The sequence below is a fragment of the Zootoca vivipara genome, chromosome 15 (assembly GCF_965207765.1).
Source record: "Zootoca vivipara chromosome 15, rZooViv2.hap1.1, whole genome shotgun sequence".
NCBI lineage: Eukaryota > Metazoa > Chordata > Lepidosauria > Squamata > Lacertidae > Zootoca > Zootoca vivipara.
The window spans coordinates 38,297,997-38,313,189 of record NC_142598.1 but is presented as its reverse complement, the minus strand read 5'-3'; the positions used below and the strand labels follow the sequence as shown (position 1 = coordinate 38,313,189).

The window sequence follows — 15,193 nt, the reverse complement described above, 5'->3', positions numbered from 1 at the left end:
CCCCAGGAGAAGAGGAAAAGGAGGGAGGCCCCCCCAGGTGAGGGATCACCGCATCGGGGAGCCATGTGGAGAACCGGGGCACCGAGAGCCAAGAGACGCCCCGATTCCGCTGGCGCCGTTGCTGCCGCCGAAACAACCACCCCCAAGGAGGAGTAGGGAAGAGAAGAAAGGAAAAAGGGAAAGATAGGGAGGAGAGGGCCCCTCGCCACCCCCCAACCCAGGTGAGAGGGTAGGGAACCTTCCCCCCCCCCCGAGGGAAACAGAGTTAATTTTTTTCACTTTTTTAATGGTGGTGTGCCTCGAGATTTTTTTCATGGAACAAGTGTGCCTTGGCCCAAAAAAGGTTGAGAAACACTGATATAGACCAGGGATGCCCAACAGGTCGATTGCGATCTACTGGTAGGTCCCCGGGATGTTTTGGTAGATTGCGGTCGATCGCTGGGCCCCCCCAAAAAAACAGAGCTTTCCTTCCCAAAAAAGGTCAACAACTTTGCCCTGAACCCCCAAAAATGGGGGTAGATCACTGCCAGTTTTTAATTCTGTAAGTAGATCGCAGTCTCTTGGGAGTTGGTCACCCCGATATAGACTGTTGACAACCCCCAAATCATGATCAAAGAAAGGGAAATAAAGGTTTGATTTTAGAAGGAAAAACTGTTGTCCTGGTACACCTCTGTGGTCTGTGGCACTGAAACAGCACCCTGTGCCAACCTGGGATGCCAAGATGGTACAGCAGCAAAAGACAGCTCTGTGATGCCACCCACAGCATAAAACTACCATGTTTCCTTGGGTGCCCCCAATACTCCATTTTGTTAATAAAGCTACTGTGTTAAACATCCAGGTGAGACTTGGCTCAGGATGTAATTAGTCCGCTCCACCTAACGGCTGTCACAGACTTACCTGGATTATTTCAGAATTAAATTTTGATTCCAGGTGTGCTGCTCTCTCTGCCTCGACGTTCTCTTCCAGTTTCTTTATTCTCATTGTAGCTGCCTAAAAACAGAAAATTCAGGCTGGTTAAAGACGCAAACACCCTGGAAATCTCTCTCAAGTACTTCTCGGGTAGATTGCAACATCGTGCGTTTCCGAGCACAATTCAAAGCATTGGTGCTGACCTTTAAAGCTCTAAACAGCTTCAGCCCAGTATACTTGAAGGAGCGTCTCCACCTCCACCGTTCAGCCCGGACACGGAGGTCAAGCTCTGAGGGCCTTCAGGCAGTTCCCTCACTGTGAGAAGTGCAGCAACAGGGAACCAGGCAGAGGGCCTTTTCGGTGGTGGCACCAGCCCTGTGGAACGCCCTTCCATCAGATGTCAATGAAATAAAATTAAAAAAAAACCTACACAACTTTTAGAAGACATCTGAAAGCAGCCGTGTATGGGAAAGTTAATGTTTGGTATTTTACTGTGGTTTTATAGTTTGTTGGAAGCCGCCCAGAGTGGCTGGGGAAACAGAGTTAGATGGGCAGCAAATAATCCTATCCTATATAATAATGTCCAAGTTGTCCCTGCGTCCAGTTGTCCCGTGTGTCCCTGGGGTACTGCGCATGTACCCCAGAGACACAGGGATTGGACGGAGGGACAACGGCCAACCGCCGCTCCGCCAACCGCCGCTCCGAAGCCCAGTCTCATGCTGGAGGTGCGCGGCGAGGCGGCGGGGGAAAGAAGCGCTCCCCCCCGGCAGCCTTGCCGCGCACCTCCGGCATGGGACGGCGCTTCCTCGGCCGAAGCGGCAGCGGGCGCCGAGGGAAGCCGGCTTTGGCTTGGCGGCGGGAAGAAGAGGAGGAATTCCTCCTCTTTTTCCCGCCGCCGCCAAGCCAGTCCCCGAGCCGAAGTGCGGCGCGGCGGGTGCTTTTCGCCGTTTGCCTTCCCGGAGCGAAGGGGGAGGCAAACGGCGAAAAGCACCCGCCGCGCCGCACTTCGGCTCGGGGACTGGCTTGGCGTGCGCGGCGAGGTGGGGGGGGAGAAGCGCTCCTCCCCCCCGCCGCCTCGGCACGCAGCGCCGGCATGGGACGGAGTTTCGGAGAAGGTCTCCGAAGCCCCGTCTCATGCGGGAGGTGCGCGGTGAGGCGGCGGGGGGGGAGAAGCACTCCTCCCCCCCCCGCCGCCGCCTCACCACGCAGCGCCGACATGGGACGGGGCTTCGGAGACCTCCGAAGCCCCGTCTCATGCGGGAGGTGTGCGGCAAGGCGGGGGGGGAGAAGCGCTCCTCCCCCCCGCCGCCTCACCAGGCAGCGCCGACATGGGACGGGGCTTCGGAGACCTTCTCCGAAGCGCCGTCTCATGCGGGAGGTGCGCGGCGAGGCGGCGGGGGGAGAGAAGCGCTCCTCCCCCCCTGCGCCTCACCACGCAGCGCCGGCATGGGACGGAGTTTCGGAGAAGGTCTCCAAAGCCCCGTCTCATGCGGGAGGTGCGCAGCGGGGGGGCGGGAGAAGTGCTTCTCTCCCCCCCCCGCCGCCGCCTCGCCACGCACCTCCCGCATGAGACGGGGCTTCGGAGACCTCCGAAGCTCCGTCCCATGCCGGCGCTGCAGGACAGCAGCGTTCTAGCGCCCGTTTTTAAATGGGCTGAATTCCACTAGTAATAATAATAATAATAATAATAATCTTACTACTACTACTTCAGTGCAATCTACTTGGAATGGCTCTTGAAGATAGTTTGATCATTGAGCTACCCTCAATCTAAGACAGGGGCCAGCAATCTTTTTCAGCCGTGGGCCAGTCCACCGTCCCCCAGACCATGTGGTGGGCCGGACTATATTTTGGAAACAAATATGAACAAATTCCTATGCCCTACAAATAACCCAGAGATAAATTTTAAACAGGAGGACACATTCTACTCATGTCAAAACATGCTGATTCCCGGACCGTCCGCGGGCCAGATTGAGAAGGTGATGGGGCCGGATCCTTAGGCTGCCAACCCTATGTTAAGCCTAATCTTGCTCAATGTATTGGCTTTTAGTTAGGTTCTGGGTCTCTTAACGATGCTAGTTTTGTTCTTGAATGTCCCATGCTAAGTCCAACTGGCAGATCACTTTCTCCCATGCAATCCTCAAAGTTCTTTATATTAGGGGTGCAAGTTCCTTGCTGTAGGGAAGGAGGGCTTTCATTGGTGATGCCAACTTCTACAATAAATTCCATAGGATCCAAGTTGCAATATTATAATATGTACTAACAATCCAATGTCTTTTTAAGGAGCCCCACTAGATAACTCGTCTTAATTTTTTATGGCAAATAAATCCTCCCTATTTGTCTTCTGATCTATGTTTACCCATCACTATTCTGATACTTCCGTTGTCACCCGCCAATAGTATCTCTCAATGCGTATGTTACTTTTCTATAAAAACAGAGTTGGGCTCCTGTAGGGAAGAGAAAATGACGGGAAAGCCATTTATTGGAATTTGTGAAGACTTTAATAAACTATTAATAACGAGGAAATGGTTAGATGTTAAACAGCCTTGAGTACTCTTGTAGTAATATCAAACATTTTAAGGAAACTTATTAAATGAAAGCCTTCATCATTTGACCATGAATCCACGTCTCCGTAGTACAACTTAAGATTCTGTTCCTGAAGCTTTACAAAGTTGGGAAATCTCGATTTCTGATTTCTCTGGGGGTTCTGAAGTAGCATGCCGCACAGACGCATTTACTGCACATTAGAGCACAATCAACAATGCAGGAGATCACCAAAGACCCAACTGGCACAGTCAAGCTTTCAGGGGCGTCAATGGTAAAGAAATAAAGTCTTTTATATAAGGTCTTCAGGACCACCGGCAGAGCACCAGGCCTGCTGGCTCATGTAAGCAACCCAGAATTTGTTTATCCAACAGATCTGACAGCGCGTGCTAACATCAATATAGAAAAATCCCGAGGGAGGCTGGAGGGATCTGTCTATTTATAGCACACATTGCTTAAATAAGCTCAGCAGAGGATAGACCATGTCACAGACCAGTCTTCCCCCAGATGTTGTAGGACTCCAAATCCCATCAGTCTCAGCCAGCTTGGCCAACAGAAAGGAATGGTGAGAGCTATAGCCCAAAACTTCAGGGGGGGAGATTAGATCACAGAAGGGTGCTATAGATCACAAGCTAATTGAACTGGTAGCCCCTTGAGTCACGAAATTGAACAACCCAAAAAATTGGTTTGAGCAAAAACCATAGGCCCATCTTTCGCCACACGCTAATGTTCCTAACATACTTTCCTCATCCCATTTTGGGGCCCTCTTACTTTACATTTTGCATTCTATTTTACACTTTTTCCATTTTCAGACCAAAGCGTGACAAGACTAAAAAAAGAAAAAAGAAATTAAGCCAAAAGTATGCTACAAAACATCTGTGGGTCCTGTGAATGCCTGATCTTACACTAATAAATAAAATAGCATACAGTGGAACCTCGGTTTATGAACACCTCGGTTTACGAATTTTCAGTTTACGAACGCCGCAGACCCATCTGGAACGGATTGATTCACTTTCCATTTTTTTCAATGGGAAAGTTCGCTTCAGTTTATAAACACTTCAGTTTATGAACAGACTTCCAGAACCAATTACACTCATACTTCAGGTTAAGTACGCTTCAGGTTGAGTACTCCGCGGACCCGTCTGGAACGGATTAATCCACTTTCCATTACTTTCAATGGGAAAGTTCGCTTCAGTTTATGAACGCTTCAGTTTATGAACAGACTTCCGGAACCAATTGTGTTCATAAACCGAGGTACCACTGTATTGGCCATCTTCTGGTTAAAAGATGCAAAGGAACATTTCAGCGGAAAAGGGTATCCGAAACTCCAAATAACTGTTCTATAAAGACAGTTACGTCTACCAAAGCATAAAAGAACCACAATCCAATACAGTGGTACCTTGAGTTACAAAGACTTCGGGTTACAGACTCCGGTAACCCGAAAGTAGTAACTTGGGTTAAGAACTTGGCCCCAGGATGAGAACAGAAATCGCGCGGCGGCAGCGGGAGGCCCCATTAGCTAAAGTGGTACCTCAGGTTAGGACTTCCGGTCTGGCGCCATTTGCGATCGGCGGGGGATTTTCGGGCTCCGAAGTCCCCAGCGACCCAGAGGAGGGGGGGAGTCGCGAGGGCACCGCAACCCCTCTGAGAACCCCCGGATTTGGCTTTCCGGGACCGTGGGAACCCAGCTGAGCTCCGTTGAGTCCCGCCCGCCGCCCGGAATGCACCTTTCGAGGTGCGCTGAGAGCCGGCGGAGCGGGATGGAGCCTTGGGTCGATTGCTACCTCTGGGGTGCAAAGCTCCATGCCGACGACAATTTGAGCGTCAGATACCTCCAAATTGAATCAAGATCGGACTTGTGAGTAAAATTTGTTGGATTATTAAGAAGAAATTATTTGGTCCGGGTAGGGGAATCTAAAAAGGAAACAGAGGTCGTTCCCCCCCCATCCGAGACAAACGAGCAATTACCAAGCCCGCAGCCAACGCGCTAGATTGGGACCTTAAAAACCGCTTTAAAAATCAAGCTAGATCCTTCCCTGTGCGGCAGAGCCAAGGGAAGGAGAAATTTTTGTAGATCTCTGCAAAAAAAAAAACGTTTGAATTTGGGAATAAGCCCTCCATAAACCTGGAGGCGAGACCCTGGAAACAAAGTCCAGCCGATAGAGCGCTTCCACCGGTTAAGAAGATATTTAATAAAACGAGTTTGTGAACTGTCAAACCAGGCGCAGAAATATTAGAACTCTGGGACAAGAACATTTTAATTGGAAAAATCAAGTTTGATTTTATAAATAAATAAATAAAGGATTTGGAATCTGCACCATCTTGGGGTAAAGAAACCATGCCCTCTTCATTGTAATTTGAGAACACAAAGGAACTGGATAGACACAACAATGAATTCCCAGCGGGGCAAAGAGAAACTGCAACTTTTGTTACAGCTTGTTCAAGAGCTGGGAGAAGATGTCCAGCAATATGGGAGACAGATACAATGTCTTAAAGAAGTGCTATAAAAGTTTCCCCCAAATGACACTTTGGAATTACAGGATGAGACAGAAGAGCCTGAAACTGAAGAACCAGAGCAACTTGTGGGAGAAGTTGCAAAGGACATTGATTTTATGCAGACGGCTCCGACTCGAAATGTTGGTCTCTCAGTGGGAGAGGGAGTCCAGATTCCGGTCAAGGTTATTCAAATAAAGATGGAAGTTTGGAGAAAGCTATGGTACTGGGGGGGGGGGGGAACAGAGAAGAAAGTTGGGAAAGAGAGACGGAGAAAGAGAGTTGTGCAACAGAAGGAAAAGTGGAAAGAGGGAGGAGGTTTAGAGTGGGCAAGGGATGGAGTGGGGTGAAAAAACAAAATGAATTTTAATACGGGATGTCTAAAATGGTTTGGAAACGGATTGTTAAAAGGAGCTGGCCAAAGTTTTGCAGGAAATCGCCAATCAGGGGAAGGAGGGGGTAGTTTAAAAAAATGTGTTAATAAATTAAATAGTGATTTTAGTAAGTAAAAATTCGGGAATATTTTTTAGGGAAATTACAGGCTAAGGGGTTAAGTTTAGAGATTTGATTGAATATTTTTTGGATAAAATTTTATGCAAGATGAAAATAATTGGTTAAGTGATAATTAACATTATGAATTGTATTTGATATGAGAAAATTGCTGAAGTGGGGTGTAAAATGAACTCGGGGAGGGAGGGACGGGGAAGCCGAAGTTATGTCAGTGAATATTGGATAAGATTTAAAGATTTTTTTCTTTTCTTTTTTTTCTTTTTTGCTATTTTTGCCTTTTTCTTTTTTTCCCTTTTTTTTTCTTGTGCTCTTTTTCTTTATTGTTTCTGAGGTTAATAGACTATGTTATGATGATGTGAATAATGTTTAAATTGAAAATCTTTAATAAAAATTATTTGAAAAAAATAAATAAAGTGGTACCTCAGGTTAAGAACGGTTTGGGGTTAAGAACGGACCTCCGGAACGAATTAAGTTCGTAACCCGAGGTACCACTGTAGTCCACTTGTTATTTAAAAGGTGATAGTTAAATTATGGATGCTTACCAATAGAGCAAAGGATAGTGGATTAAATATGACCTCAATCTGTAGAAACCTCATCAAGTTTCATGCTACAGGTAGGTAGCCGTGTTGGTCTGAGTCGAAGCAAAATAAAAAAATTCCTTCAGTAGCACCTTAAAGACCAACTAAGTTTTTATTTTGGTATGAGCTTTCGTGTGCATGCACACTTCGTCAGATACACTGAAACAGAATCCACCAGACCCTCCTGTATATTCAGAGGGTGGGGGTGGGGTGATGGGAATGGATGATGGGCTGATGGGAGTGGTAAACCTGTTGATGACTGTTAACGACTGCTGATGACTGCTCATCTTCTAACATTGTGTATGCCATCAAATGCCAACAGTGCCCTTCAGCTCTCTATATTGGACAAACAGGCCAAACCCTACGCCAAAGGATAAATGGACATAAATCTGACATCAGGAACCACAAGACAGAGAAACCAGTAGGAGAACACTTCAATCTCCCAGGACATTCTATACAAGATCTCAAAGCAGCTGTTTTATTACAGAAAAATTTCAGAAACAGACTGGAAAGAGAAGTTGCTGAATTGGAACTCATTACCAAGCTTAAAACCATGAAGCCATCTGGGATGAATAAAGACATTGGATTCTTATCTCATTATGCATGATCAAGCTTTCTTTAGCGTCTCAGCCCTTGCTCCCCCCCCCCCCCGGACCAATTGCAGTCATCAACAGTCGTTAACAGCCATCTACAGGTTTACCACTCCCATTAGCCCATCACCCCCACCCCCCACCCTCTGAATATACATAAGGGTCTGGTGGATTCTGTTTCAGTGTATCTGACGGAAGTGTGCATGCACACAAAAGCTCATACCAAAATAAAAACTTAGTTGGTCTTTAAGGTGCTACTGAAGGAATTTTTTTATCAAGTTTCATGCTGTTAGCCAACGAGGCAACTTAGCGGGGACTAAACTAAGCACTGGTGATTTCACTGGGACACAGCCAATTGTCTCTGAATCGGGTCATTGACTCGGGTCGTTGAGGAGAAGAAGAATTCAAGTTACAAGGCAGAGGGTTGAATCCCAAACTGTCTGTGCACTAGAAGAACGAACCTCCACTCACACAACAGGGCTTCCACCTCCTTCCTCTTACAGCATTCAAGGGCTCTCAAAATCTGGGGGTGCACAGGGAACTGTAGCGGTGGGTGGGAAGTGAAGTCCCACTGCACCCACAGGCAAGAAGTTCACTCGCACAAGGTTGGGTTCTGCCCCCCCCCAAACCCATGTGACATCTTTGTTATTCTTTTAAGCGAAACTACGCTATCGAGTCCGCAAATTAGGAAGCAAGATTATACCGAGCAAGACAACTGGTCCATCTACTGTCTCCCCAGGCCAACAGCGGCTCTCCGAGAGTTCAGGCCTTGGGTATACTGTACTAGGGAGTGAGCCGCAATAGCAAATCATGTGGCTCTACCACAAAAAAAGAGGGTGAAGGGAAGAAAATGAACACTTCTTAGGCTTACTTCTTATTTTACTCCTGCCAGTACAAAGCTTCCTTAGGCTTTGTATATATCACTTCCGGCACAGCTGAAGTATCTGCAAGGATGCCATGAAAAAACATGAAGGAAAATGGCTACATGAAATCAAACCCTGTGTGCCGAAGAAAGCCTCTCTGTGCTTTTAAACAAGCAGACATTTTTGTCAAGTAGGAAGCCAATTAACAAGATCCCTCTGTTTCAGTATTTTATTCTGTATTTTACTGGAAACTGGGATTTACTATTGCACTTGCAATTATTATTCTGCTGTTTGCAAATTGCTGTTTTTGGTTTGTCTTTAAATGAAATGGGGGGTGGGTGGGGAAGGTTTAGCAAATCGAAAAAAAGTAATACGTGAACCTCCAAGCTCAGAAACCAGCTGTTGAAGGACAAAGAGCACAGGAAAGCTATTGCCTTCATGCCCTGCCATGTGGAACTTCCTGCAGACATCCCAAAAGGCCGCGCTGGGGGAAAGGATGAGAGGCTCCCAGCCAATATTCTCTTACGTTCTCTTGAAATTGCCATTACTTTCCAACCAGTGACATTTCCTTTCTACACCCACCAGAGGGCAGCAAAGGAACACCACAAATCTTCCTTAAAGCAGCTGGTCGACATGTGCTCAGCCAAAGTATCTCTCAAACTGCTATATTTTTTAATTTTTTTAAAAAAAGTTTAGAAAGCTATTCCGGCAATCATTTCCACTACTTTTGCAAACACTGTGCATTTTGCTTCATGTGCTTCAAAGCTGCCCAATTAGGGATTTAAAGACAATCCCACCTTGCAAACAACAATTGGTTGCTGTAACATCTGCTTGCACGGTTAATTTAATTTTAATGGCAGAAAGGGGTAGCCCATATCACAGAACAGCATGCCTTTTAAAAAATGTAGACGCCCCAAATCTCCCAGCCCTGAAGAATTATAAATATGTGGTTTTTTCCAATTAAAAAGGGGGGTGAGATAGCTCACCTGTGGCCTTGCAGAAGTAGCTGGACTATAACACCCCAACAACCTTGACCATTGTCCAAGCTGGTTGGGGCTGATGGGAATTGGAGTCCAAGAGTCCAACAACATCTGGAGGCCCCCACACGGGAGTGGCAGCTGTTTACACACACTCCACTTACACATAGGGCTGGGCGACATCTGGTTTTCAACACTGCAATATGTATATATCACCAGCTAAACATTGCGATATACTCAAAAGATGTACAAATATTTCTTTTGAGTATGGTAAGCGAAGAAATCAAGGCCAAAGACAGATGCATGGTAATGTATAGCACTATAGCCGCTAGAATTCTAATCGCACAAAATTGGAAAAGTGACAAAATTCCAAATATTAAAGATTGGCTGACGAAATTAGTGGGATATAAAAAAAATTGGCTATTCGAAATGGGATATCAAAAGGGTTGGGTAGGGGAAAAGTGGGCAAAAAGTGGGAATCCTTTGAATCATACATGAAAAATAAGGCAAAATAAGCGAATCTTGAGGCAGAGATATGAAGGGCAAGGAAATTAAAGGGAAGGAGAAAATCGTATTAAGTATGCATCAGAATAAAGAAAGATAATCAACATATAGGAATGACTGGAAGTCACCAGGGTGGAGGGCAAGGGGGAGGGTAATTAGGCCTTTTTTAACATAATTAATGGTTAAGATGAATTGGACTAGAGTCCGAAAAAATTAGGGGGTTGAGTACGAACGATTATTTGAAGGAAGATTTGATCTGTTTATTCTCATTTGTTTTTATTTTAAACTTCCTTATCTTCTGTTTGATGATTAAGATTCCTATGTTAGCATTTTTGTTACAATTATGATTTGGATACATTACAAATATTATTTGGATTATGTTATGTTATTAACTTTATTTTGTTTAAGTTACTGTTTCCGAGTATAAGTTTTTTTATTCTTTTTTTTCTTATTTCAGTTTTGTTCTCTTTTACGTTAACGCTATATGTGTATGTGTATGTTTGTGAGTGTGTCTGTTTAAATAATTCTAAATAAAGTTTGTTTTTATAAAAAAAACAACAACAACATTGCGATCTACTGATCTATCACAATGTCTGAAATAAGGATGGAGCGATGCAGAGGCCTTAGCCGGCTTCAAGGTCTTCCCATGTTGCGATTTTTGCACCCAAACCTCGTGATTCACGATATACTGCCAGTTAGGAAACCGATATCATGGTAGGGACTTCAAACCGGGGTTTGGACGATACACGGATAACCCATATTGAGATCCTGGAGGGCTGCCGGTCAGTGTAGACAGTGCTGAGTCGGGTGGGCCAAAGGTCTGACAGGCACCTTCCCCCATATGTTCTAGCAAGCTGTCAGTCCCCAACACCAAAGCCCTTCGGAGAACGGAGTGGGGGGGACGACGACACTTGCCTCAAGCTCTTTCTTAAGCCGGGCCTCTCGCTCGGCGCTGAAGTCGAGTTCGCTGGCCTGCTGCCTCAGCCCTTCGGCGCAGCTGCTGTGTTGCAGCTCCATGTCTTGCATTTTCTGGTGAAGGCTCTGCATTGCGCTGTTGCTGTCCTGATAGAAAAGAGGGGGGGGCACAGTTATTGCTTCAGCCACAAGCAGAGAGGTCAAAAGACGACGACCCCATTGGGTCAGGGTACGTGAGCGGCAAACCCGGAAGTATATTTCCGGGTTTTTACCACGTGCGCATGTAAAGAGGCGCTCTACCACCGCGTGTGCGTGCGCAGAAGCGGTCCCTCCGGTTGCAGAAACCTCGGGATCTGACTGGAGCTCCGGAATGGATCCCGTCCACAACCTGAGGTGTACCACTGTGCCGCCCTCATCGTAAGATCTCAGGGCAGTTCGAAGAATAAAATACAAGATAAAGACAAGTACATAAAACGAAACAGCAAAACTATAACCCTCCCTTCCCAGTCACGTTTAAAAGGCTGTAGGATATTATTCGGCCCAAGACCGGGTTAAAGAGGAACATTTTTGTCTGGCACCTAAAAGTGTACAATGAAGGCACCAGGTGAACCTCCCTGGAGAGAGTATGCCACAAATGGGGAGCCACTGCAGAGAAGGCCCTGTTCTCGTGTTGCCACCCTCCTGACCTCACAAGGAGGTGGGCATAGGAAGAAGGGTCTCAGAAGATGATCTCAGGGTCTGGGGAGGTTCACATGGGGGAGAGACGGTCCTTCAGGTATTGCGGTCCTGAGCAGTTTATGGTTGCAGTAATGGCTGGCCCAACACCACCTAGTGAGCTTCATGGCTGAGGGGGGACAGGACGGGATCTGAACCTGGAGGTCTCCAATCCTAAGCCAACTCACTATCCATCTGGGTTCCACACAGTCACAAAAAGTGAGCCACAAAAAAACAAAAAGGCAAAATAAATGGCAAAAACAGACAGACCTTAGCGTAACACTCAAATCGGAAGCGCAACACTTAAAACAGAGCATGTTCAGCTTCCGAAAAAGGTTTGTAAACCGGAACACTTACTTCTGGGTTTGCAGTGTTTGGGTTCCAAGTTGTTTGAGTGCCAAGGCGTTTGAGAACCAAGGTACCACTGTAAAACCATACACATCGCAAAGCTTCGCAAATTAGAATTCGGGCATTTGTATTTAGGATTTGCTTCCCACAAATCATTTGCTGGTCGCGAGCATCACCTGCTACTTTTCTGCGCCATTTAAAAGCAACAGCTGCGGGAGCGAGAGAAAGAAGATGGCGGAGCTAAAACGAAAATGTTTCAGCGGAGACCCCTCCCGAAGGAGGAAAAGATGTACAAACACTACTACGTCAGAATCTAGAAAAGCTATAAAATGATGGATTTTTTTATAGATGAATGGAGGCCTGTTGTGGGCTTTTGAGAAAAATTACAGTCAAATGTAATCACGGTCAGGATTCAGATAAAAGCAGCGCTAGAAAAATTACACAGCAAATGTAATGGAGAAGCTTTTGGCAATAACAATATAATGCAGAAGTAAAAAAAACACTGGGGAGGCAAGGACGGGCGGTCAGCCTATGAAATAATGTAATGATTTGATTGGAAGATTTTTGTGAAAATATTTGAAAGATTTAATAAAAAACTATATACAGTATTTTTAAAAAAAGAATCCAAAAAGGTTTTTTCCCATGAACAAAATACTCAAGAGGCTAGATCTGCAGATCTTCTTCTTCTTCTTCCTGCAACATATTACAATCAATTTAGCAGAGAGAATATTGTGCATTGGTTATCTGTTTGCCCGTGTGTTCAGCACGCTCATAAAAAACCACTTCTGCGGGGCATGTATTTACCGCTGTTGCTTAACTGCCCAATACGATGCTTTCTCCACCATTAATTTCTAAACGTGTTGGTCTTGTTTTAGCGCCGATGTATATAGCTCCTCTGTGCGGGGGGAGGAAAACACATATAATTAGCTGTTGGTCTGATAAGACGTCTTTGGGAAGATCAGGGTATTTAAGGCAGCATTTACAGCTACCTGTTCAGTTCCCCCTGCAGCAGCAGCGCTGCTTCGCGGTCTTAATCTCAGGCTCAAGTCGGCTCAAGGAAAAAGGTTGTTGCAGGGTCACAGCCCACAAAAAAAAGGGAAAGGAAAGAAACACCTCCAGGGCCAGTGTGTTAAAAGAACGCACACGAGGAAAAGGAGGCAGCCTGAGCTCTTACAACTTGGCCTCCTGATCCCGTCACAATTGTCAGCGCGATAGACCAGCTTCCTATCCTAAAAGGATCTCTTAGTTCTAGGAACAAATAGAGGCTCTTCTTGAATTCTCGGAGCACTCCGTTCTGACAGCTGCCCTGCCTCCTTAATAAATAAATAAATAATAATAATAATAATAATAATAATAATAATAATAATAATACTTTATTATTTCTACCCTGCCCACCTGGCTGAGTTTCAACCCAGCCACTCTGGGGCCGCTTCCAACAGAACAGAACATTAAAATGCAATAATCTATGATACATTAAAAGCTTCCCTAAACAGCAAATAAATAAATAATTTCTATCTATACCTCGCCCAAAACCGGGCTCAGAGCGGCTAACATCAGATGCGTAACACATTAACATAAAATCAGGCAATCAATTAAAATACATCCTAAAATCAAATCAGGGTCAGAGTAAAATCCAATCAGATGGCAAGCCGCAGATTAGGGCTGGGGACCTTAAATGCTCACCGGGCCCCAACTGTTTCTGCTGAACTTATATGGGCCTGTGAGAAAAATTGGGAGGCCAGATAAAATAAAATAATAATAATAATAATTTATTACTTATACCCTGGGGGTATGGGTGGCGTTGTGGGTTAAACTACAGAGCCTAGGGCTTGCCGATCAGAAGGTCGGCAGTTCGAATCCCTGCGATGGGGTGAGCTCCCATTGCTCGGTCCCTGCTGCTGCCAACCTAGCAGTTTGAAAGCACGTCAAAGTGCAAGTAGATAAATAGGTACCACTCCGGCAGGAAGAAAAACAGTGTTTCTGTGCACTGCTCTGATTTGCTGTGGTTCTGATAACTATCTCTCTCTCTCTTACACACATACCATACCCAATATTATTTTTTAAAGCCAGTCATGATTTCCAACCATGCAATAAAACGAAATTTCTGGTTTTTCCTATTTGATGCTGTTGGGCAAGCACACAGCAGCTGTCAGAAGGGTCGTCCATTATTATTTAGGCACCTGGTTTGAACTCCATGAAAGATGCAGAGGAAATAGACAGCACAAGCCTACCATGTTTTTTTGAACCCACCTTTCTGTCCTATCAACAAGATGGCCAAAGTGGTTAGCGACAAAATTATAAAATATTTCCATTTTACAAACAAAGGGAGGCAAAAAAAAAAAGCAGCAGCAAATGGAACATTTTGCAGGACATCAAGAGAGGAACAAGAAAAGATTCAAATGCGTCAGGCTGTAATAAAAATCATAACCACCACTTTGGCATATGTCGAGAGCAGGACGAAAAATCCAGGGAATTCAGAAACTATGCAGAGCCAATACAAGCAACTCCTTTTCATACGTATATGTCCCCTAATGTAGGAGGCATTTCGAGAGAAGCAGGCACCAGCCCAGCAATTCCTAATGTGCAAAGTTTTGAGCAGCAGGTGGAGGTGATTTCAATCCATTGTCAATATCTGCTTCTAAGCATTATATAAATCAGGCACGTCCAACACGTAGATCATGATCTACTAATAGATCACTGGACATCTGTGGTAGATCACTGGCTCCCCCCAAAGAAGCTCAGCAACTTCGGCTCCCCTAAAAAAAGCTCTACATCTTTGCCCTGAAGCCCCCAAAACAGGGCTTTCCTTCCTAAAAAAAAAGCTCAACTTTGACCTGAACCCCCTAAAACATGGATGGCTTTCCTTCCTAAAAAAAAGCTCAACAACCTCGCCCTGAACCCCCCAAAAGGGGGTAGATCACTGCCAGTTTTTAACTCTGTGAGTAGATCGCAGTCTCTTGGAAGTTGGCCACCCCTGATATAAATAAACTGAACTTCAGAAACATAAAGAGCCTTCGTTTTCAGTTCCTGAGGAAGCGTAAATCATCACCCACCTGCCATCTGTGCCTTGGAAAATCTGTCTCTAAAGAATCAGAGCCATCTCCCTCATAACTAAGCTAACTAATAGGCTTCCTCTTTAGGCTGCTTCTTGTACATCACAAGGTTGATTCACTATGTGCTAAAGTAAGGTTAGGGACCCAGGTGGCGCTGTGGTTAAACCACTGAGCCTAGGAGGGCTTGCTGATCAGAAG

General features: G+C 45.5%; 1 protein-coding gene across 7 annotated transcripts in view; it reads right to left on the bottom strand.

Annotated features, from left to right (window-relative positions):
• Window positions 1–15,193, bottom strand: part of CCDC171 (coiled-coil domain containing 171) — a 202,656-nt gene that overhangs the window by 166,307 nt on the left and 21,156 nt on the right. For all 7 annotated transcript variants that reach the window (XM_060269246.2, XM_060269247.2, XM_088658745.1 and 4 more), the window contains 2 exons: window positions 10,877–11,027; window positions 898–986 (listed from right to left, as the gene is read on the bottom strand). In XM_060269246.2, coding sequence (XP_060125229.2) covers window positions 898–986; window positions 10,877–11,027 — 240 coding nt within the window. The remainder of the gene's footprint in view (window positions 1–897; window positions 987–10,876; window positions 11,028–15,193) is intronic.